This window comes from Anas acuta, chromosome 1 (assembly GCF_963932015.1).
Source record: "Anas acuta chromosome 1, bAnaAcu1.1, whole genome shotgun sequence".
Lineage (NCBI taxonomy): Eukaryota > Metazoa > Chordata > Aves > Anseriformes > Anatidae > Anas > Anas acuta.
Window position 1 is genome coordinate 55,213,426 of NC_088979.1, and position 25,431 is coordinate 55,238,856.

The 25,431-nt window shown below is 39.1% G+C and overlaps 1 protein-coding gene and 1 long non-coding RNA gene across 3 annotated transcripts in view; both read left to right on the forward strand.

Annotated features, from left to right (window-relative positions):
- The window catches only part of PCCA (propionyl-CoA carboxylase subunit alpha), a 278,772-nt gene that overhangs the window by 19,981 nt on the left and 233,360 nt on the right, over positions 1-25,431 (forward strand). For both annotated transcript variants that reach the window (XM_068677675.1, XM_068677680.1), the window contains exons 5-6: positions 23,113-23,226; positions 24,731-24,784. In XM_068677675.1, coding sequence (XP_068533776.1) covers positions 23,113-23,226; positions 24,731-24,784 — 168 coding nt within the window. The remainder of the gene's footprint in view (positions 1-23,112; positions 23,227-24,730; positions 24,785-25,431) is intronic.
- LOC137850135 (uncharacterized) lies at positions 963-5,458 on the forward strand. Its single transcript, XR_011092289.1, has 2 exons — positions 963-2,020; positions 5,008-5,458. It is a non-coding gene; the product is annotated as an uncharacterized lncRNA (long non-coding RNA).

The window sequence follows — 25,431 nt, forward strand, 5'->3', positions numbered from 1 at the left end:
TGGCTGACAGGCTTTGGTTCCATGAGTGTGATTCTGGTGTTGTTATTCCTACGGAAGAATGTAAAAATAGAAACTAAATTCCATATGAAGTATCTAAAAGATAGAAAAACTCAGGATTGGAGACCTTAACATAGCAAAATTTGTCAAGTTCTCTTTCTTAGAACGAGTGAACTCCTCAAAACTGAACTTGGAGAGGATAGGTCTGTGTTAAACAATTAAGCATAGACCAAAATCAGCTTTAGTTCAGTGCTTGTCTCATAGTGTCTGGCTAAAGCTTAGTCTTTTAAGTCAGTATGGTCAACCTTGAAGCCTGTTTTCAGATCTTCATTGCAAATCAGTGCAGCAATTCTTCTCAGTGATAGTGTCAATAATTAGTGTTTGAAATTGCTTCCAAAAAGAAGCTTTCTGAAACAGCTTACAGCTGTTTTTTGTGTTATTGTTTTAATTCAAAAACACAAAGCCCCAAACCACACACTCATTCATGTCCCCTGTTTAATATAGGGCAAAAAGGTAGTCTGAGTAATTGGTGCAAGGTAATAGCTATGCCTAGTGGTGACTTGGATTTGATAGAGGTGTGTTTTATTTAAATACAGTACCTTTTTTCAGTTTCTGTCTCTGTCTCGCTGTGCTAATTGGACAGTGCTCTGAGTTCATAAACACTAATTTGATGCATGGTATTGCATGAATTCCTGCAATACTTTCTTAGTCACTAGCGTTTAATACTGGCTCACCTGTTGACTTCTGAAGTACAGACCTTGTAAGGTAGGACATTGGCAGTCATCGGAGTCACCTGTTGTAATGCTGGCTCTTGACAGAGTTGTGACACAGCTTGCTTGTGACAGCATGTCCTCTCCCACGTCTGCTCTCTGTAGTAATGGCACATCGCTTTCCAGGAATCACGTCTTTAAGGTTGACCTTTGATCATTTTGTTCTTGTCCATTTTACTCCATACACAGCTTCCTGAGGCACTAAGATCGAACCTGAGAAGCAACAACAGCTTCAGCATGGCACTGATGGTACCTGCTGGGGGCAGTGGGTGATAGTGCTTTGGAAGGAGGGAGCAGGAAGGGAGGACAGCACAGTTCTGCACAGTTCTTCACATCCTTTCTTCCACGCGAATAATCTGAGTTGCCTGAGTGAAGTTGATACGTACTCTTCCTTTTTTGATCTCTAAGGATTGTTTTTTTTCCACTGTAATATAAAAATCCCAGTCTGCAAGTAATGCTAATCCTAGAAGATCTGTTATGAAATCATGGATTTATTTTGTATCCCTTTCCCACTGCATTTTCTTTGTAATATAAGATTGTAATAAGGGGGGCCATAGCTTCGTAAGTGCGTGCAGCCACCAGAGCAGTGAGCACACGTTGAGCTTGGGTCCCACAATAACGCAACTGTTAGGGACTGGCTCCCTGCAGGAGAGGAATGTGGATGGAAGCCGAGGCAACTGGGTTGGATTGCAGGCAGATAAGATCCCGGTTGGTGTGTGGGATAGTGGCACGGGGCCAGCGGTTGCAATTGGTTTGTGATGTTGCATTAAGAACTGGTGTGACCGAGTCATTTTCCAGCCCACGTTGGTTGGCACTTCTGACAGCCTCTCATCTTAGTGTGTTACAGCCACTTGCTTAAGCATCAGGCGACCTGCCTTACTGTGGGCTTTGCAGTGATACTCTTTACTTACCTTGGCAGTGGTTGTCTCTTGAGAATTACTTTTTTTTTTTTTTTTTTTTAAGTCTGAGACAGTGTATTACTTTTCCAGATATATGAATCTGAGCAGTTGGTATTTGGTCTACTCACTTGTACTGCTTTTGAATAGTGGAGACTCTGAAGGATGTCGTTAAACAGCTTGTATTAAGGTCTGATCATGAGAATGTCTAAGGGCTAGTGAATGAAAATCTGTGTGCCTCAGTATTGACTTAAATAAAATGTTCAATTATTTAACAGTGTAGCTGCATCTCAGACTGTCATTTCTTTTAGGAGTTAACTTCCTCCACTGATTTAAAACGCTACTGGAATATCAGAGGTAACCTGAATAAAGCTTTTATTTCTAGACTTTCAGAGAGCACAGCCTCTATCCTCTTATGGGATGCTTTGTCTCATAACTGATATGGATGTATAAACATCTGTGGGTAACTAATCCTCTTTCTTTGTGCCCTTATAGAGGAGCACGTGTGGATGATGAAGGTGCTAGTTTGGTGAATAAAAGAGAGGTTTCCTAAGCTGCAACCAGACCTTGGTGGGGGCATTGTATCGAACTGGGACTGTATGCATTTACCAAGAAGACAGAGGAGCTTAAAACTTGTGTAGTGCAATTCCTTTCTTTTAATGGAACTTCAAATTGATGCTCGTCCATTCTTAGGAACGTAGTGTTGATAACACCTAAAGGATACTTTGGGAGTTGTATTGGTTACGTATTAGGAACTAGTTATGATAGTCCCTGCAGAAGTTGTCCTACGGCTTTATTATTTCTTTATTAAGCCCTATTGTAAGTGTAAAAGAAAAGCAGCTCTGAACAAATGAACTCATGTTAATCATTAACTTCTGACTGCTGGCAAGATTTAATATTTAGAAGTACATGGAAGGGGTGAGGAGGCAGTCATCCATGCCTTGGGCTAGAGCAAATACATGGCAATTCCTCCCGAGCCTGGGATTAGGGGCAGGGCAGTGGCGTCCTCCAAGTGGGAGGCATGCTGTGCTTGAGGTGCTGGGTTGCAGGTGAAGGGAGCTGCAAGGAGGTGAGCTGACTGCAGGGTCACGGAGGACAAACACTGGCAGGTTCTTCTGCAGAGAACCTGTGGAGCCAAGAGATTTGCAAGAGGCTGTACTGGAGTAGGTAGAGGACAGAGACTCAGTATAGGGAAGGCTGTGACTTCTGTCAGTACGCCTTGTTGTAGTTGTCTGCCAAAATCCTGATCAAGAATAGGAAGCAGATGAAACTTGGTTAAGAAAACTGCAGGAAGCCTCATGACTGCAGACCCTAGTACTAATGTGGGCTTTTAACCATCTTGATATCCGCTGGAAATGTGGAGTGAAAGTGCTCTCAGGAGCCTTCTGGAATGCGTGGCGGGTGATTTCTTGGCATAGATGATTGATGGGTTGGCTAGAGGAAATGCTGTGCTGGACATCTTAGGAAGAAGGAAGAGCTGATCAGGGCTATGAAGCTCGATGACAACTTTTGGAAGAAGTGAAATTTAGGTTCTCAAGAGAAGTAAGGCAAATAGCAGAACTATAAATCTGGACTTAAGGAGGACCAGCTTTGGCTTGAGCAATGATTTGATCGGCAGGATCCCATGGGAGACTTCTTTTGGAGATCAAAGCAGCCTAGGAGACCTGGTTGATATTCAAGGAAAACCTCTAAGCACAGGAGCTATGTCTATACTGGTGTGAAAGGACAACAAGAAATTTCTGTGTATTGGCAGCCAAAGGAAGGAAGAAGAAAATGTTGGTTCATTGAGCATGGTACCTAATAATGACAAAGGGTACAGAAGAAACTGGGAGAATCAATCCCTTCTTTGCTTTGGCCTTTACTGGGCAAGTCCCCTCCTAGCTCTCCCAGGTCCCTGAACCTAGCTGTAGTACCAGGTGAAGCGTGGCCTTGCTCACAGTTGGGAAAGATCAGGTAGGTATCACACAAAGTCTGTGGGCCTGGACGGGATGCATGTGACAGAGCTGAGGGAATGAGCTGATTTCTTTGGGAGACTGCTGTCTTTTATTTTGGAAGTGTCATGGTGTTGTGGGAGGTGCCTGATGACTGGGAAGAGATGAACGCATCTCCAAGGAGGATCCAGTGAACTACAGGAAAGCTACTGGAGGAAAAAAGAACAGAGTGGTGTGAGTTTTTGGAAGACGTGTCCTACCATATGACGGATGAGAATGTGGCTGAGAGCAGTCAGCATGGATTCATTAGGGCAAATCGTGCCTGGCCCATCTGGTAGTCATAGTTGATGTGATCAGATCCATGGATGAAAGAGCAGCTGGTATCATTTACCTTGTCCTCACTAGCACTGGTATCCTGTAGTATTTTGGTAGCTGAATTTGTGATAGAGTCAACCTAGCCAAACTGTAAAGTGAGTGGAAGAATTGGACCAACTCTCTAGAGATCCCTTCCAACCTCAATTACTTGTCTGTTCAGTGTGTTTCTTTTTTGATGGCACAGGGTTAGGGTGAGAACCATTATTTTATGCAAGTAAAAGCAAAACATTCAACAGGTCGTTGATTCATAAATTGTTTTGTTGTCACATACACTTAGGTGATAGTCCTTAGCTACACAAAGTGAAAGAAAGCAGTCCTCTTTTTTCACCATTTATGTGGCATATTTGCCAAGAAAACAAATGCTTCTTCATAGATAATCTGAATGCTTATGGAAATACGGCCTGTTCCTTTACCTGGGTGATTTCTTAAAGTTATCTGTCACCCATAGCTGAATCATCAGTCTCAGTTTGGGGAAGTACTTTTTCAGTTAAGATTTTTCTTGGGATGTACAGATCTCAAAATGGTAATGTGAGTCTAAGTATGTATAAAGATGATAATGAGAGTACACGTAAGCCTCTGGTTCTTCCTCTTAATTTTAATAAGAGTATAAAACTTCTTTAGGGGAAGCCCAGAGACTGAGATAATAGCTATTGCTTATGACCCTTTCCTGCATAATTTTGCTGATCTTGTGCTTAACATTTTCCAGTTTTACATATAGTGTTTTAGCTGTTGGAAAACTCTTCTGCTCAGTTATGAGTAATGGTTTTGTTCAAACATACATGGCTGCAGCTCTTAACTTCAGCTTTTCTGGATGCTGGTTCAGTATTGGGACTGTCAGCTTCCTAGAAATGCTCCCAAAAAGCTAATTTGCTGAACCTGATTTCTCTTGGACTTCTTTTTTGCTTAATATTTGGTAACTCAGAGAAGGAGTTTATCGTGGAGAAGAGCTAACAAGTATACTATGCAAGAGGGCTGCTGGGGGGTGCCTTTTCTCTTTTTCTTTTTCCTTTCCATCCTTTTTTTTTCTTGTTCTTAAAGGCTTTTCCAGAAGACAACAAACATGGTTATATTGCCTGGCTAACGTTTGTGCTCTGTGGAGGTGAGAAGTTGGCACTTTGAACGTGTTAGAGGCTAATCGGAATCCAGCCTTCAGCTTTGAAAAACAAAACAAAAACCCCCAAACCACCTGTGATAACAAGTTTTAAGGACTGTGACATTCCTCTAGCATTAAGGCCCTGGCATGGCAGCTCTGCGGTGTGGTGCAATAAAGGCTTGGTGTTGGAAAACTGCCCGGCGTGTCTTCCTAGGCCACTCATTTATGCCCTGGGAAAGGATCCCAAAGGGCTTCCAATTTAATACTGCTTGCTTGCACATTTTTAGTGGCTGAAAACCTTGTATATGTAGGAGGGAAGAGGAGGTGGTTAAGGAATGGCCTTTGGGCACTGTTGGTTGGTGGGGCCAGGTCCCAGTATCCAAATTTTCCCTTAATAGAGTAGGATGACATGAAGAATAGCTGGGTTTGGGCAGTCTTGCTGCTTGCTACTGTGACCTGAGAGACCACTGTTGTTGCTTTCTTCTCCTACACTTGCAGCAAAGTACTGCTTTTCTTCCTTATGACTTCAAGACTGATTGAAGCTTTGAACTTTTTAGGTATTAGCTTCTGTTCTTCGTTGACGTTGTTAAGTAATGTTTTATACAACCTTGGAAACCACAGTAGCATCTGTTGTGCTTTTGGTTTGATAAGCCATTTTTGTGCCGTCTAACACTTATAAAGAATCATCAACCCCTGAATTTATTTGGTAAGTAAGTGCTGAATCCCAAGCCTTTAAATTTACATTACTATAGTATTAACAAGGATTTTGCTATTGTATTTTCTCTCATTTTAATGATCATGGTGTATCTTTATCAATGCTAACTTCTAATTTGATGTATGTATGTTTAGTATGTAGTGGGTCTGTAGCTTTAAATATCACTGCTCTCTAAAAATAAAAATTTGAGTACAGTGTGGGGGAGGTTTCTGGTTCTAGGATTTTTATTAAGGTAATAACCTGAATTCAGATGTTAAATTCAAATTTATCTTATGATATGAATTGCACTTCTACTGTAACCGTATTTAATTTCTACTTGGTGAATGCTCTGGAGAGTTTTTGCAGTCAGCCTGGAACATGGGTTAAATTGAGCCTCAAGTTTTGTCCTGTGTTCTTGTTCCATATCTGTGGAGCTCAAGATTGACAGATAAACATGTAGACTGTGAGCTCTGTGATACTGATGCTTGTTGACAGCAGTTTCCTATCTATTTTTTTCCTTTTTTCCTTTAGAGGAAATACTATAATTGTACTGCAAGCTAACTTCAGTGGCTTAACAGAAAGATGTAGTTTTTATAGATGGTCTTAATGGATTCAACTGAGCATTTTCCCTAAAAGTAGAACTTGATTCTGTGCCAATTTTAGTCCTTTCTGCAAAGAATTTTCATTATCAAGTTAGCAAGAAAAAGTGCATTCTTTGCATGAATTAGGAAGTTCATTTAAAAAAATTACAGTAGTGACATTTAAAAAGCAACATGGCTATGCTAAAAGGCTCTTATAGAGTAATCAGTGTAGTCCTAACATATGGAAATTTAAACAACATTTCTGATCTTCTGATATGCCTTTTTAAGGAAGTCCTGAGCTGCTAGAATGTCACATTTCCATCAGCTGAACTAAAGGATACAATCGCTATTGCAATTTTCTGCCCTCGGTAGATTTCTGGGGGTAAAGCTAACACATTAACTATCATTCTAAATTCACTTCTGCAGGCAGGCGTGCATGCCTGTGTATTCTTTGCGCCAATATTCTTTCCACAAAAGAAATTTGAATTGTATGACTTCAAGCAGTTAAGTCAACAGTGGCCTTGAGGTGCAAATAGTCAGATCATATGCTCTTTAAGAAGTGATAGGTGCAGTAAGTCTGGGATGAATAAGGCTGTTTTAGTTCCGAAGTTAAAGTGAAAACTAACACGTCTGTAGGAAGTTTATCATCGAGTAAGTTTTCTAAAACTTTTGCTGGTCTGAGTTTCTCACTTCCTTTTTGTCTTAAGTGCTACATTTCTGTAAACCAAAACAGGACTCTTAGTTTTGTTCCCTTCCAGCAACCTTTCTGTAGTCTAGGAAGAAAAGCAGTGAGGTTGCATTCAGAGCGGGGGAGGAAATCCATCTTCTTGCCCATATTTTTCCTACTTGATATGTTAGAGATGTTAGGTTCTGTTTTATTTTCAGCCCTTTTCATTCTTGATGGATAAAATCTTTAAATTTTGTTGCCCAAGGATGTGGCGTTTAAACTTGCTGGGCAAAACTGACACAGAATCACTTATTTATCGTATTAGGTATGACAGATAATTTTGCCAACCTTATGTAAATTGTGCCAGAGAAGTGAGGAGGTTTGGCCACAGACTTGGGAGGGAGAAATCTGTGTGCATGTAGGCTGGAAGACAGCTTTTGTTAGGGTGAGTATTTTGATAGGAGGCTTGCGAAGAGCTCTTAGCTTTCAGACATAGTGATCCACAGCTGCATTGAAAGGTGGTCTTCTAATGGCGTGTATGTCAGGTATGTTGTGCAGCCGCACTAAAATTATTTCATTCACTATTTTTATGGATTCTTGCAGTTCTGCTGTGTTTGCGTTTCCATACACTAGAACACGTCCTCCTAATTTCTCCTTGAAAAATGTTATTTTAACCTTATCCTAGCAAGAGCCTCTAAGTTGCAGTCTGTCCTGTGTAGCCCTACAGGAGTGTGGTCTGAATTGAGACGAAGGTTTCCTTGCAAGTCTGTGATCATATTTCAAACAGTCTGGGTCAGTGAAGGTCCAAGAAAGTGTGTGTGAGGGCTCCTACCAATTTCAGGTGCAGTCATGGGCAGGCAATGGCTGGTGGCTGTACCAGGGCACCTGGGGACCACTATTGTCAGTGCTTGGAAGGAGCACTGCTCTGACTTGCATTGATTGATCAAGTGTCTTCAGCCAGAAGAACACAATGGAACGGTTCAACATGCATTTTTGTACTTTATTCTCCTGATTCCTTGTTTGTTTGTTTCTAGACCTTTCTGTACTCAATTTTTGATTCTTAGTTTTGACTGTTTTCCTTCCTTCTGGCAGTAACTAGCACATCCACACATGGTTGTGGAGCTCCTTCTTGCTATTGTTTTTCTCACTGCTCTGTTGTTTGTGTTTTTGTGTTTTTCTTTTACATCATCAGTTAGGGTGTCTGTATCAGTGAACATGGACTTCTGTAAGGCCTTTGAAGGCCCAGAAGGCCAACTGTGTCCTGTGCTGCATAAAAAAATAGCACGGCCAGCAGGTTGAGGGAGGTGATTGTCCCCCTCTACTCTGCTCTTGTGAGTCCCCACCTGGAGTGCTGCGTTCAGCTCCGGGGCCCCCAGCACAAGAAGGACATGGACCTGTTAGAGTGGGTCCAGAGGAGGGCCACAAAGATGATCAGAGGGCTGGAGCACCCCTCCTGTGAAGAACAGCTTCTTCCATAGCCTGGAGAAGAGAAGGCTCTGGGAAGACAGGCTTTTTATCATGGCCTGTAGTGACAAGACAAGGGACAACGATTTTAAACTGAAAAATAGATCTAGGTTGGATATAAGGAAGAAATTCTTTACTCAGAGGGTGGTGAGGCCCTGGCACAGTCTGCTCAGAGAAGCTGTGGATGCCCCATCCCTGGAGGTGCTCAAGGCCAGGCTGGATGGGGCTTTGGGCAGCCTGGGCTGGTGGGAGGTGTCCCTGCCCATGGCAGGGGGGTGGGACTGGGTGGTCTGTAAGGTCCCTTCCAACCCAAACCATTCTGTGTCTGTGAGCTGGTGGGTAGGTGGGTCTGTGATTCATCATGTTGTTCGGTATATGGTGTGTCATTCTGCGGATTTACTGATAGTGGATGATCTGCTTTGGGCAAGGAAGTGGGGCAAGTTACCAAACCTTGGGGATGGTGTCATATACCCTTTCCTCCCTGTCCTATGCCTTATGTCTATGTGTCTATATAAAGTCTGTGTCTAATTGGACTGAGACAAGTGGCGGGATGATGATACGAAGTTAAAGTAGGGAAGAAGGTGATCTTTTCTGAGAAAGCAGCTCCTACCAAGTTTTTATTTTACTTCTTAATGGGTTGTCTTCTCTGATCAGGCTATTTAAGCAGGAACGTGTATTTACCTTCTGCTATAGAAAAAGCAAACTTTGCCGATGTCAGTGAGTTTCAAAGCTAGCATTGGTTCTTTCAGAACTCTGAATGCTTTTATATTGTTTCAGCAGGAAAGATCCTTAAATTAAAATGAACTTTGAAACTTTACAAGTTTATTCATTTTTCTAAAATTAATGAAACAGTTCACATTTTTCCTCCAAAAAATTTTTTTTCTCACTTGAGCCCTCAAGATGAACTGCCTTGCTTTAAGCTCGTCCTTTTCTGCCAGCATGTGTGCATACAGTAAAATATATGAATACTTGACGTTTACAGTGTTCAAACAAAAAGCCAACAAAATTCATGAAAATCTCAGAGCTGCATCTTACTCAGGTGGCCTGCTGTTTGAAATATGACTCCTGGTGTGTATTGTACTCTTAGCCCTAGGATTCAATAATGAGATTGAGTGGTATTTTGTGTGAGCACTTCTGGATGATTGACAGTGAGGTGATGTGAATCATCATTTATCAGGATATTATCATGCCTACCCTTGATAATTTCTCCCTGCTGTCTGGGGAGGTGGTGAAGACAGATAGGACTTTGTGATGTCAAAGTAATTAGTGTGCGTTGGTTTCCAGCTGAACAAACTGGAAGCTAATGATCAGGTAAATGAAGATGAAGTGCATTAGTGTAAGGATGAAGGTGCAAGGACCTTGGGGAAGAGCTTATCAAAATTTCATGGGGGTTATTTGAATATTTGACAATTTATTTGTGCAGTTGCAAGCAATATTTAAAACTACTGAAGGATACTTCTGCAACAGTCTATTTTACATGTCCTTTGTTAATACCGCTTCTAGCGAGAGGGTCAGCTCTAGGGTTGCGGACATCAGACTCTCCAGTCTAAAAACTGGAAACTCCTTATGACTTTAATAAAATCTGTGTAGTGAATTTCTAGGTAACTATAGCAAATTTGAGTTGAATGGTGTTAGGAATTCTAGCGTCCATTGAAAAGATTGGGTTTTCCAGTGACACGTCCCCCTTAGTTTTAAAGGGTGAAGATGACCATAACTTAGTTCACATATCTTTGACCCGACTGTTTTATGTCCTTAAAGTATTTTAACATTGTTTGTACATATATTACGAGGTCCATATTCTAAGATAATTACGTAACTGGTAACAGGTTCCTGACACCATAAGTGTTTCTTGGTGCAGGTTTTGAAAATATAATGCATGGGTCATTACTGAAATATTGTTAACCTTTAAAAAGAAAACAAAAGTCTCCTTAGATGTGTTCAGCTATGGTGGTACTGTAAGTGTTGCTTAATGCCCAGACCAGCAGAGTGTAATTCTTTCCCTGTATTAAGCATAGCCAGCAGTAAGTGGTCTGGGGGTTTCAGTAGTTAACTTTATCACATGATTAGTTATTGTTAATTTTAATTAACTGATTGAAAAGCTCTCTGTTTCACATGCTTGCTTTTCAATTATTAAAATGCTAATTTACTCGTTGCCATTTATCAGTACACTTGTAGTAGCAATATGCCAGCCTTCCAGATACCTCCAAGAATAACATACCCGTGGCAGTGGACAAAGTTTTGTAATTAAAGCCTCAAGGTAAAGCTGCTCTTTAGGCTAGCTTAATGTACACAGCTTTCTTCTCTTTATTTCATTTTCTTGAGTTCTTTTTCTCCCTCTTCTTTGGCGAAAATGAGTGGGCTAGAATCCCTGGCAGGAATTTGTCCGTATTAATATGGCTCATCAGAGACATTATATTTAATTGGAGAGCCTGCGGTATAGTCGCAGGAGGCCGGAGGGAATTATTTAGCATTAGCAATGGCTCGTCTGGGAGTTGTGCGCTAATCAAGGAGCTTGTGTGTTAACTGTAGGGATGATGGGAGTTATGACGATTATGACATGTGAGCACATGTCTGTATGAGAACTGGACAGGCAATGAGTTAATCAAGAAATATATTAAATGGCTCCCATGCTGCTTCATTATTACTCCGTAGAGGGTCTGTCAGATTGTGTACTTTAACCAAGGGTGTGTGTGTATTATAAAATCCAACAAATAGATGTCTTTACAGGTAAAGTAAATACCCTGGTTTTAACAAAAGAAAAACCTTTTCTGCATATTTTTAAGTGGATGTGGGCTTTTAAACTCGGTGTTGAAAATAAGTAAGTGAATACTTGGTCTGATAAATGCATTTAAACACTTTAATTGTTCCTCTCCAATCTGCTCTTTTTGTATTTTTATCAAATGCGTGCTTTCAGTGAACATGAATTATTTCCTACTTAAGATCTTAAAAACATCTGGTTGAATCTTTCATGTAATTTAAAAAAAAAAAAAACAGCTTACCAAAATATATTGTTAACACTTAGCATTTATATTTTTTTAAAGCTAGTTGTATCAGGATGATACAAACCTTGCAAGTTTTAAACAAAACAAACAACCCCCCAAACCCTAAAATGTAATGCATGTTTACGTGCCAGGTAGGCCCATCCTTTGCACAGCGTGGTTAGAGGCATCCAGTTCTAATCTATCATGAAATTATTGGTTATGCTGGGAGGGGAAAAAAATCACGTTTTAAGGAAATGCAACTAATAAATTGAGTTCACTTAAAAAAAAAATCAAACCATTGCATAAACCCAGAAACCAACTGGATTATATCTGTAGGCAGGCTCATCCCACAGCTGCTGGCTAGGTGAGCACGTGCACTTTTCCTGCTATGGTAAGCATAGCCAAATTTGATAAAAACTTTCTACCAAACTGTGACCTTCATGTATTAACTTAATTAAAGCAGCATCATGGCTAGTACCCAAAGTGTTAACCTGTAGGAGGTTGTTATTGAAATCCATTATCTGTGGAGTCAGTATTAGTGGTCAGCAGCATCAGAAGTAAAACTGCAAGCAAGACCCTCCCTTGGGTGCTGTGAGCTCAGCAGGTTAAACTGTCAAAGCTTCTTAAAGGACTGGTAGTTAAACCCCCTGGAGTTAAAGGTAAACCAATCGTTTGCTGTCAGCAGGAAATATGACTTTATTTAGCAGGTTGGAGGGGGAAGAAATGCTAACAGAGAAGAGGATTTAGACAAGTGTTGTGTGAGCGTGTCACTGCTATGCAGATTCCATGCAGCTTGGGAGGACTTGCTTAATTCCAGGTGTTTAAAAAAAAAAACAACAGGAATTTATTTATATAGAAACTTACTCCAGTGTATTATAAAACTATACATGTGGCTGAACTAAACTGTTAAACTTGTGAATATTTCTCTTTTAAGTGAAGAATGCAAAAGTTTATAACTTTCTAAAAAGTGGGAACGGTTGTCACCATATAGAAATGGGTTGCTTCTTTCCTTTTGGTTTTGTGGACTGTGTGTAACTTAATAGTCTTTTCTTAAACCATGTTAAGTATATTTAACACTGACCAAGTGTATTACATACAAGATCTAAGCATATGTTTATTAAAATATATGCATATGGGCCATGACTACTTGTGATACTGTAATTGAATTAGTCTGACAGTGATACTTCCAGTATTTTCTGTTTATTTTTTTTAAAGTCTGTTTTTCAGAGGTGAAGATCAATAACATTTTACTTCCTGCTTCCTAAATTCCTGCCTCAAAAAAGAAAATCCTGGAAATGATAGCTTGCTATAGATGGGTGTGGAGCAGGTGTAGGAGACCTGACGCTTCTGCTGTAGTTTTATTTATTTGGACAGGAACAGTGCTTAAACACTGGGTGGGGGTGAGCCTCATAGTGGCTTGTGAACTGTGTTCTTTTATGTATCAAGACGTATTTCCTCAATACAGTACACTGTTTTTAGGCTAAATCTGTTGGATGTGCTGAAATAACATTGTTGTAAGATTAATGGGATACAGTAGGGACTAGGGTTCTGCTGTATTTGAATTACCTTCAAATGGTAAAGTGTGAGTTATAAACAAGCATCTGGGAAATGGGAATGTCAAGGAAACCAGTCAATAAACTAAAAAGCTAATTAAAGATCTTCTTGAGGTTGTGCTAAAATAAAATCTCTGCAGTTTGAGATGTAGCTGTTGCAGAATGCTGAGGGATTGAAAAAAAAAGTTTTTGTCATGTTTGTATCAGACCATATGAAGTCTGTCATCAGCACCTGTGGCTTGTACAGTGCTGGCATGAATATGAGTGAATATTTTACTTAGAATGCAGGTTTTGTCTGTTCTTGTCCAGTTTTGGTAAGCCAGCTAGCTGTCTATAGACAGGACACGGAACAAACCTCAGTTTCAACTGTGCTGATATTCACTTCTTTACTGACTCCTTGGTGTACGGGTAACACGTTCAGCATTGTGAAATATAAACACACAAATTCTATTGAAGGATGGAAGGGAGGTCAGTACAGTGGTCTAATCAGCAATGGTAAATACCTGTTTGCTGTCTAATTTGAGCCTCCTTTACAGAACACGTTTTTCCCATGTAATACTTTATGTGCTTGACTTGAGGGTCTTCTGTGACCACTCTTTCATATTACTATGCAAAATCTCATCAAGCTTTCTTTGCATACAGGGTTGCAAACACTGACAGGCGCTGTTACAGGCTTTTTCATGTAAGCAAGGACTAAGAGTTTGTGGTAGGTGGCAGTTTTAGAACAAAAAGCTGCTCTGTGCTTTCTTGCTGCATCTGTTATAACAGGTCCAAGTGTCTGTCAAGCAGTTCATAGGAATATGATTATGCTTTGGCATTGGAAATGTTGTTGATTTCTTTCTAGAAGTCTTTTTTTAGTTAAAGAAAAAGGTAAGTCTATTCTGAAAAGCTACATAACAAGCAAGTTTCATGGGATTTCTTGCCTACCGTATTCTCTAAGTTTGTAGAGCAAGCATGCTTTGTTCTTTTTCTCCATTAGACAACTTTGATGCTCTTCATCTCAGTACCTGCATTTTGCAATCTCAAAGCTGCCTTGTGTTCTTTCAAAATAAGACTTTTGCAGGTAGAAAACTCTGGACGGGTTTTATGTCCTTTTTAAAACAAAACAAACAAAAACCTTTAAACTCTTTGAAGTTGCCCTAGAATGCGATATTTTTAAGTGTCAGAAGAGTAGTGTTCCTGTCTCTAATTTTATTGAAGAACTGGTAAAACTTTTTTTTTCAAGAAATAATTTTGAATAGTCATACCAGGGGATTTTTGAATGGAAAAAAAAAACTCTACTTTTGGTCTAACTTTATATGTAGAAATAAAAAATATTGCATGGACATGAAGAAAACATTCTGTGTTTTAGAGAACCTTTAATGAGAGTTCCATGATTCTTAAGGTTCTCTGCAGTCAACCCCAACCTTTTATTTTGGGAATCTTTGTTTATCAATCATTCAACACCTGAGATCTGGTTTCATGTTATGTCTTACTTTCACAGAATCCAAAATACTTCTGAAAGAACCAGTTGTGTTCTCCTGGTCACGTACTCATTCGTTGTATTGGATCCACTGATCACGTGGCTGCGACCTGGTTTAACTTGCTGATCTAACCAAAGATTGATAGCCCTTCCCCTTAGTTCTCAGCAGCATTGTAACTGCTAGAGCTGAATGTGGAAGGGAATTAGAAATGGAATCATCCTTTGTGTGGCAACTTACACTTGTCTCGATATAATCCTCACTTTACACGAGTGAAGTTTATTAATATGATTCCTCTTGGGCCAGAACTTAGTCCATCTTGTGAAGAACTTAACTTACTGTAGGGTTTGTATCTTGTGTTTCTGATGATTTATGTTAATACTCCAAATACTGTTCCAGAATACGTTCCCCTGAACACGCACTCATGTCCATAGTTTCCATTGACACATTTCTTTTAAATACAGTTGGGTAGTTGAAATACCAGGTAGTTGTGAATTCCTCTTGCTGTTTCTGTTGACTGTTATCTTGACCCTAGGACTAGTTTTGGGGATCCCTGAGCTGTTTACCATCTTTAGATGCTGGAAGCGATTTCTGCAGTCTATCCTCTGGAGGTAGGCAGATCTGGAGATTGGACAGGAACCTCATCTGAATGCCTGTGTACTGTGTTCATCTATCTGATGGACAACTTTAAACCAACAAACTCCAAGATGAAAATCCTGGATTTCAGAAGCATACTACCAGTGCATACGACGTGTTGCTTAGTATGGTTGAACTTAAGCTACTTTTTCTAAATCCCATATGTCTGCTGGTATATCTCACTCAATTAAGAACTGTATCTCTACTATGTGAAATTCTGTAAGTGTTGGCTACTCGTGATCTTACTTTCCAGACCTGCTTAACTATTAGTTCTCCTATTTGCCACATGCCTTTCCTATTTAGAAAACAAAGAAACCGTCATCAAGTATATTTTGTGGTGAGCTTGTTCTTGGGAGAGGCAGGAGGAGGAAACAGCAAGAGAAAAATCTGTTTTAAGGCCTGCTACTGTGCTTAGAAATCTGAGATTACATTAGGAAAAGATTGAGGTGTAGATGTTTGAAACACAGAGACTACTGAATACACGATAGTGCAGTCCTATTTTGATGATATGACTAAAAACTATTCTTTGTCTAAAACACTTAAAGCTTGGGAACACATATACTGCAAAGATAAAACTCTAGCATGCACATGAGGATAGTGGACTGAGTATGATAATCTGCTCAATTGTGACAGGTGAGGAGACGCTTATTAAATAAGCCTGTTTACCAAAACATCTTTCCAAACAGTTTATCTATGCTCTGAAGTAAAATTCTTCTGTTTCTCCTGCAGACTTGCCTTAGATAATATACTCCATAGTAGAAATAGTCTGTGGAAGTATTCATGCAGTTTCTAGTCTGCAGACAAATTTTTTCACAGCACCACATAAATGAGTAAGGGTGGTTCTGAGTGCTCCCTCTAACCTTTACTTGGCTGAAGAAACGTGGTAATTACAACACCCTGTGAAAAGGAGCTATGACTGGAAGGAGATGAGGGGAATGCCTAACTTTTTCAGTTATTCTACCAAAGTAAAATTGGTTGTTCCTAGCTGGTGTTGACTAAAACGTGGAAGCTGTGATATGAACCAACTACTTCATTTTGCTAAAATTTCAGAAGCCAACAAATCACTGTTACAGACTACTCAAAATGTGCTGGTCTATCACAGTTGGCTTCTAGAGCATTAAGCATTATTTCCTCAAAAAGAAAGCTTCTTGAAAAGAAGCTAAGCAACCGTTAATTTATGCTTGTTAGTTATATGCAGATAGACTTGATGGGCAAAAGTGTATTTGTTTTAAGAAAACTGAATTCTTCTGAATAGCAGTCTGTAGGGATGAGCTTTCCTAGAAAAGTTTCAGAACACACTATAGAGAGAAACACTGTATCTTCAATTTTCAAGGTCTGGAGAAAAACTAACAAAAAACCACCTTGATTTAATCAACCTAATTATATTGTCTTCCCACTACATTCAGCTACTCAGGTCTGGCTAAACTTCAGTTCTACAGTCTTAAGGTTATACAAGGCACACTAAATTACTAGTTCCTGGTCTTAATTCTTTCTGGAGGGTAAAACACCAGAACTGTTTGCAGTAAAATTGTTATGGAGAAGCCTTCTTTCCCATCAAGACTTCAAGGTTATTTTTGCTTTTTCTAATGTTACGAATTCACGTTTATAACTGAGACTATGAAGAGATGAGAATCTTTGTGTGTTGAAAAGTGCATGCTCTCAGTCCTTAATTAGAAACACAACACTTTTTGCCTGGTTGGTGTCTCTTCTTTTAAAGGATGATTGAGTTCAACCTGGATCCATCCATTTTAATCTCAGTGGCTTCAGAAATCCACAGATCTTGACTACTTAGTGAGGCTGTAGCTGCCTCTGAGTTTGTAGCTGTTGGAAAACTGAAGGGCAGGAGGAAGGAGCAGAAGAAAGTGCTAATGTTTTCTCTCTTTGCCACTGTCTGCTAGCCCAGGGTCTGATCCTGTAGATGCTAATGGATAGACTGTTTTGAGAGTTGTTGTACGCTTGGAGGGGACTCGTAAGTAAATATTCCTCACTAACATAAATTCCTGAAGCCCACTGAAGAATAACTTCATCTTAATTTCACATAGCTGTATTCGTGGGCCATCAATAAAAAAAAAAAAGTTTTAAAATAAGCTTGCAGGAAAACCTACTTATACTGACTATAGGTTGTCTTGTTTACTTGCGTAACTTTTTGTTTAGGTTTTTGAAATGCTGAGTTAAAATAAATGTGGAAAATATGTGATATTTATGCTATTTATGGCTTTCACAGTTCTGCTTTTCATGCAGTTTAGAAATGTTTCCATTATTTCATGTTAGGGTTAAATGCCATAATTGTGTGGCAGTATTTCTTTTCAGACAACGCTTCAAGGACTGTACGAATATGCACACTTGCTATGTGCGCAGATTTGTTGTATTCTTGGTGTGTATTTTACCATGAAGCTGTTAAGAACTCTTACATCTGAAAGTTGTGTATTTTTGGCAAAGCAGTGAATTTGAACTTTTTTTTTGCGTGTTTATTTTGTTTTAAGTTGACCGTTCAGTGCCACGAGCTTTTAGTTGTATTTTGTCTCTCTTTTGGCACTGATGCTGGCAAGATTTGAGGTGTTTTTTTTTTTTTTTTTAGTTACCCTTACAAAGGATTTACTCATTAGCCCTATTTTATGAGTTGAGCTAATTGTGGTTCGTCTTGCTGAGCGGTATTATGCAGTTTGGGTCAATTAAGTGAATCTACTTACACCAGCGGATGTTGTTGCAATGTGTAATATTGATTTGAGCTGTAAAAGAAGAAGGACTTGTTTGATTAGACTTCTTTGTCTAAACAATGCTTGGGATCTTATCTAGTGTACCAAACAGAAGTGTTCCCTTCATTAATTTTTTAAAAATTGTTTCTGAGGTTTGATTAACACTATATATATAGATATAAGTTTCCCTCTCTATAAATTGTGAAACTACATAACTGGGGAAAATGCACCTTGTACCTCAATAAAACTGTCTCTGCTGTATGAATATCAACTTGTATTGAGACCTAGGGATGAATAGGGTGACCTACTCTGAAAAACTGGGACACCAGGGAATCCCAGACATCTCCCTCCTTGGAGATGGAGGAGTGGGGGGAGTGTGTGTGTGTGTATGTGTTAATTAGGCATTTACACTGAGGTAAATGGCATCTGTCACACGATAAACATCAGAAACTGCTGAAGTGTATAAAATCATCTGTGAAAACTGTGCAGGTGATATTAAGCACTTTGTTAGGAAACACATGTAGATATCTTTGTTCCTCCACTGGCTCCCATGACAATCAGCCTTTACTTTTTTGCAATTAATAGATGAGAATCAATATAAAGCAAATTAGGAGGGAGAGCACTTTTGTCATGTCATGAATCAGATCCATAAGAAAGTAACAAACTCTGGAGTCAGTGAATAATTAAAAATGCTAGGGATCTGTGAATTATTCTGGTGGCTGTCATTACTTTACAGACTGCATATGCACTGGGAATAGTTTTTTTCAGTGCATTGCATTAGCATCGTGGTGTTCATACATGTGGGCTCTTTTTTTATTTACGTACCAAAACCCCTTTTTGTTTAATGCTGGTGGCATGCATATGTGACTTACATATGACAGAAATTTTGGCTAGGAATCTGCAGCACCTAGGTAACGTGGAGAAGGTTACCTTGATCCTACTGCATTAAACCACATCTCTAAAAGTGCTATGTGTATTTTAACTACTAAGCTTGTTTTGGATTTCTCTAAATGATTGAGATACCGGCTTCATTAGGAGAATAATTCAGTAAATTCAGACTACGGCTGGGCAAAAAAGAGCATGCTGCTGTCAAGTGGGTACACATGCTACTCTCCAGGGTAAAGGAGTCCCAAGACAGTTTCAGTAACCTGGATGCTTCCTAGCTGTAGTTCAGTGCAGTCCTTCTAAATTGACTTGTCTCCTGCAAAGTGGATATTGGGTATTTCTGTCATGTATATCCAACATTTTGGGTTCTGGAACTATTTCTTTCCTAGGATGTGATACCAAAACCTGAGTGCAGGCACAGTAGCTGATTCGTAAATCCAGCTGGAATACCAAAACAACGTACAGAAATGATCTCCAAAATAGTCACTGCCACTGTTACTACCTACCCAATGTTGTGCTTACCACCCTGAGATCTGCTGTGGCCTGGAACGGTGCTTGGAGCCAATCCTGGACAAAAGTGGCTGGATAATCACCCCTGATAGACTCCTCTCTTTAGGTGCCTATTTGTTGGAAACACGGTGAAGAAACACAAAGCTGTTTTTGTGCAAAGATCTGGCAGGATTAGCAGTTCAGATGCCTCGCCAGGTTCCTGTACCTATGCTAGTCTGGGAAACAAGTGGCCATTTCTGTGCAGTTTGCTTCTGAATTTCTAAGAGTGTTGGACTTGAGCTAGTTCTTGGGTCCGCGTGGCCATGAAGAATTGTGTGCGCTAAAGTCACTGTGGTATATCAAATTGCGTCCTGTTGTCGTTGTTCAGCTGTGTGCTGATAAGCCTTTATCTAAAAATAGTTACGCTACTTAAGAGTATTCATTCTAATGAACGCTATTGGACTCCTTGTTAAATCAAGAGGAGTATTACTAATACATTTCTAATAGATTCCAGGCTGAGGAGACTGTAATGGGATGGTCAGGTGTTCATTACAGATTTGAGTTTAGGCTCCCAGAGGTGTAAGATACAGGGATTCAGATGACTAAATTTAGCCTGTAGTTTTTGAATTAAATGGAGGCTGTGTAAAATAATGAGTCAGTAGGTTGTAGTAAACCTCTTATTTCTGTTATTATTACAATGTAAGTAGTCCTTATGAAATACAGTTCCAATACACAACTTCTACAGAAATTAAACTGCTTTATGCAAGTAAGTCTTTTTTTTTTTTTTTTGTACTCTGTAATGTAACAGGTCCTTATAGTTGCTTGAAATGTGTCTTTTGAGGCACAGGTAGCCCAACATGATGAAAATTTACAGTGTAAACCATTTAGCACTTCTCGGTTTGTCTGCTTTTCCACCCTTTGTTGTTATCCGTTCATGCTTGAGATTGCAGGGTCAATTCTAATATTTATGAAGGGATTGTGTTTCTTCTGAAACCTCCTGAGACTTGCTGCTTTGTTTTGTTGACACTGTGTTTCTAAACTAAAACAGAAAAGGGAAAAATTACTGAAATGTTGGCTTTGGTAAGCTAGGGACAAGTTTTGAATACCTAGGGCTGTGTGATTTAAGTCAACCCTTGAATTTGAAAACAAATATATTTGAAATTTGAAATGCTTGAAGAAAGGAAGTTGCTGGATTCTTTGGGCTGTCCAGAAATATTGCATTATTGTAAGTTAGTTTTTGCAGAGAAAAGAATTATGGTGGGAATTGTTATGTGCCACCTGGCAGAAAGCTGAAAGATTCAGCTGTCATTTAGATTCAAGTGATGGCTTTCGTAATGTTTACCTGCTGCTATGGCTGCTTAGTGTATTTACATTTCTACATGTTATACTGTAAGTTCTGTAGTGTATTTGTGTTATGGTATTTGTAGTATTCTTCATGAACTGCAGCGCATTGTAAAAGAAAGAATGTTTAAAAATGGGAATTGTCGTAAATAGGTGATGTCTGCTAAGAAATGGATCTGTTTCTGGATTACGTGTGGGCTGGTTTAATTGTATTTATAATAAGTCAATATGGAAAGATCCACAGAATTACTGTCATTGTAATGTGAAAAACTGGGGATTTTGAGCTAGAGGGGAGAAATGAAGGTTTGTTTCTTGTCTTAAAGAAACTTGCTTCTTGCTCTGGCAGTGTATCAGATAAAGTGACTGTTAAAATTCTGCTGTTTTGTTATATCTGTGTGTGTTGTATATTAGGGTGCACGCAAGGCTGATCTGACAGTGAGCCTGAGAAGGCACTAACAGCTTGCAGTAATGGATATGAAGAGAAATGGATTTGCCAGATTAAAGGGGGATGTGGGAAAGTGTCAGTAAGAAAGTGTAAGAAATGTAGAGTTGAAATAAAACACTTGAAGGGGAAGAAACTTGTGGAGGAAACATGCACGAGACTGTTTGGAGTAAATCTAGAAGAAAATCAATGATTTTACAGTGTCTCTTATGACTACTTTTGGTGCTAGTAGAACTGTTGGTCTCTGTGTGAGAAGTGTGAAGATGTGGAACTTTTCTCTTGATGCTTAAAAATAATTAACTGCCTTAATTTTAGTCCATTATGTAAGGAAGCTTTTGGTCCCATAAAACATGCATGCTTTAGCTTGAATAATTTTATCTAGACAAGTAAAACATGTTGGAAATCAGAACAACTTTAAACATATGAATCAATCATGTAAATAAGGGTATCCAAGGGCCATGCTGTTACTTGTACTTACTGCTCCAGGAAGGATAATCTGCCAAGGTGTTCTTACTATAAAGCATTAAAATCCTGCAGCACGATTGTCTGTGCTAGTGCTTAGGGTTTTTGGTGTTGCTTTGTTTATAATGTGAGGCTAATGCTGCTATGATAAAATAAAATCACTGCCACTTGAAAGAAGGAGTAACTACTCAAATGTGAAATGTGGTGATTCCAGGAGGCTGTGTGCACTCAGAGCTTCTGAGTTGGCTGTGTATTTGGCTATCTGTTTAAAAGAAGCTCCCGGAAGAGAACTTCATGTTCTTCCTTGTGTTAGGATTAACTTCTTGAGAAGTACAGAAAAAGTTGGTGAAACTAACTATAAAAGGTGAATGCTTAAAGTAACTCCCTGTGCTTGTTATACACTACCTGAATATTTATTTATTTTACTATTCAGAATTGTTTGACTACTGATTGTCACTATTTCTAGACGTGATTTTTTTTTCTGTTCTTGTTTTGTTCCGAATGAGCTAATAGTGTGTAGGAACTACAGTACTTCCAACCTTAGTATGTTATACTAATAATCTTCATGCTACTTGCAAGTAAAATTCCTGTTCATAAACTAAAACTATTTTAAACTTCATATATGTTGAGATTCTCTTTATAAATCAACATCCTTTTAAATATGTTCTGTATAGCATGCTGAAGATGATATAAAGTCTTTCATGAAAATAACAGCTTTAAAATTGGTAAGCATTGAAATGTCAAGCTGTATAGTGACAAGTCTTATTAACACATAGTTACTACAAATCTTACACAGTTTAAACAATGGCAGGCTTCCTTAAATACGTGCTGGAAGGGAGCTTACAAAAGGAAAGCAAAATGGGAAACTGTTTTTTGTTTCTTGGGTCTGTGTGTATCTTGATTTGTTTGGAAACGTACAGGTAAAAGAATTCTGAACTCTGAAAACATGTTGAAGAGCAACCTAACTGAAGTTTTGTAACTTGTGTTCCCAGAGTGTGTGAATGAATTCTCATTTCTTCAAACCTAGCTGTTTTATTATTCCTGGTAAAAATATTTATCGCTCTTGTGTAGTTTAGAACTGTCTAAAAAAATGTTTGACAAATGCATATAAATGAGGATACAATGGATCGGGAATCAAACATGAGCCTGCTTAAATAATTCTCAAGATTTTCTGGTTCACGTGTAGTGATATTGAACTCTTTAGTCATAGGCTTTAATTTGTGCATGGTGCTGACCTGATGCTGTGCAGGGACACTCACTGCATCCCTTCATTCAATTCACTCTAATTATCCCCAACTTCCTGGGGAGCCTGCTTAGAACTGGTCATGAATGTTTGTTATTAAGTATTAAGATATTAGACTACCCTGGTTACATGTAACAAAGTAGTTTTTAGACTGAATTTACATATAGATGATCAGTATAGGAAGCTGAAATTGTGTTTGTCGTGATTTTATTTGACCAAATTCAAAATAATATATTGGAATAAAACATTTGACAGCGACTTAAGGTCGGAGTTAAATGAGATTTAATGTTATTGTGTGAGTTCCTGTACGTCAATGTTGGCAATTTCAGCGTGTGTTTTAGAGTGGTTACGGTATGTAAATCACCCCTGAAACAATCAGATTTGTGTGCATATTTCAGGATGATGGTAATTATTTTTGCTGGGAGCATCTGTTAATGCGGAATATTCCCTCCTCAGGTTCACGTGAAAATGGCGGACGAAGCTGTCTGTGTTGGCCCAGCTCCCACCAGCAAAAGCTACCTCAACATGGATGCCATCATGGAAGTCATTAAGGAAACCAGGGCCCAAGCTGTGAGTCTGAATGAGTCTATCTGCTGCAGCTGTTTCATATATAGAAAGCAGAAAAGCCAGAGTTTGTATTTTTTTTTTTAAAGGTGTGTGGGGGGGAAGTGATTGAATATGCTATTCCAGTTAGTTCATGTCACATGAGTTAAATGTGTCCGAAATCGCTACTGGAAATCAAAGGCTTTGTAGCATCTGGCAGCACTGGTCGCTGATCCTGCAGGTGGCTGCTGGATTCAGCTTTCACACCAGGGAGCAGCTTCAGTTCATTTCCAAATTTGCTAGGGGAAAAAAAAAATCCCAATTAGTTTTGAGCGCTAACCCTTTATATGCCATAATGGCTTTTTGAATGTTTTACAAGTGTGTCCAAAAAAAAGGCTCCTTCTTAAACTTGGTTTGAATCAGTTTTTGACTCGTATACACGTGGTACTTACAAGAAGCTGCATTCTGTAATTGCTTGTTTTAGGATGTTTACAAAATGCACTTCAGCCCTTATTTATACGTGAGCTATTCTGCCTTTCTCCTTCCAAACTGGCCAGGGATTCAAAGCTTACCAGGGATCAGTTGGAAAAACTAATGTGTAGTCATGTTCACATGTCCAATGTTCTTTGTTCTGACAATGAAACAAATGTGTTATTCAGAGCTACTGTAGACAGCATTTTTAAAGTAAAATTTGATGGATGTATTTGAGCAACACTAATTACAATCCTGATCCAAACCATTTCAGGGTAATTCCTTTCAAAGGAGATGTTTGATATGGTGCTTTTAGGGATCCAAAACTTCCTTATAAAGAAAATGACTCCTATTTCCCTCCCTCAGAGTTTCTGAAAGTAGATGGCAGTTGTTTACACTCTTTAAAAGAGGGTGGTAAAATGGCTTGTATTTTGTCTCTTGAAGTATATCAGATGAAGAATCTTACGAGTTGCAGAAAGAAAACTTTTCCACCACACTCACATCAAGTAATTATACAGGGTTTATACTGGGGTGTGAATAGCACACTGGGCGTATAAGGATGCATCACTTATACTAATGAGACAATAAATGCTGTTCTCCAGCAAGGGTCGCTAGAGGTAGGAGGCTCGTGATTGTGGACCTTAGGAGTGCTGTTGTGAACAGAGCTAAAATGTATTTTGGGGTGAAGAGTGCTTCACAGTGGTTATTGAGAAGAGTGTGGATGAGTATAGATGCAGAAGTATGCACTGATGTAAATGTGGCAAAATGGACTTAAAAAGAGCAAAAAAACAAAGTGAGCACGTCAGTCTCTGCAAACAGCATCTGTCTCTGTAGTCAAATAAGCAATATTTGTTTCAGAAAATTAAGTTCAACCAGTAAATTTTTACAGCCTGACTTAAGACAGCTAAATCAATGTGTTATGACAGCTTCTTAAGTTATTCAACTAATTTAAATGCTTGCTGGTCTGTTTCACCTTCCCTGGTATCTAAAATGTGTTAGCAAATTTGGTGTCTGGCTCCAGAAGTCAATCAACTTAAACTTATTTGTTTTATTTTTACAGGTACACCCAGGATACGGATTTCTTTCAGAAAATAAAGAATTTGCTAGACGTTTGGTAAGTTGTTTTCCTTTGCTTGGCTGCGAAGTATGCACTAGGTGGTATATATTCATTTCAAGCCATCTGAGGAATCAATACACCAATTCAGGGCAGATTTCAAGGATATTTTAAGGGTGTAGTTGCAGTCTATTTTCTTTTGGGAAAAGGGGAGGTGCCTGTTTGTAAGAGCTATGCTAAGGACATAGGAACCCCTCAGCATTCTCACTTGTGCTTGTACTGTTTGTGGCTGCTCTGTAAAACTGGGTCACTGAAATGATCTAAGTTGAAAGTATCTGTTTTTAAGTGATCATTTTGGTGACTCATAGCACAGCTGGTGAACAGCTGTATCAGCAGCCCTGAAAAGGTGCCGAACTGCACTTTCAGGATAGAAATAGAAAGCTGTTTAAAAACTGGCTTCTATGCTGGAAGTCATGTATTGTAGAACTGCATCCTCTGAAAGGACCAAAAAGTGAGTTGAGGGTGGTGTTTTCACTTCGCATTTGAATCTATAAAAATTCTTTTTTTGCAATCTCCTTACTTCTGTGGGGTTTTTATGTATCACAGAAACTGATACATGTATCTTTTACTGATTTCCTCCAAACTGTGTCACCCATGAAATGCTGGAAGAAAATTAATTTGTTATTTTTTTTTTGCAGGCAGTAAGA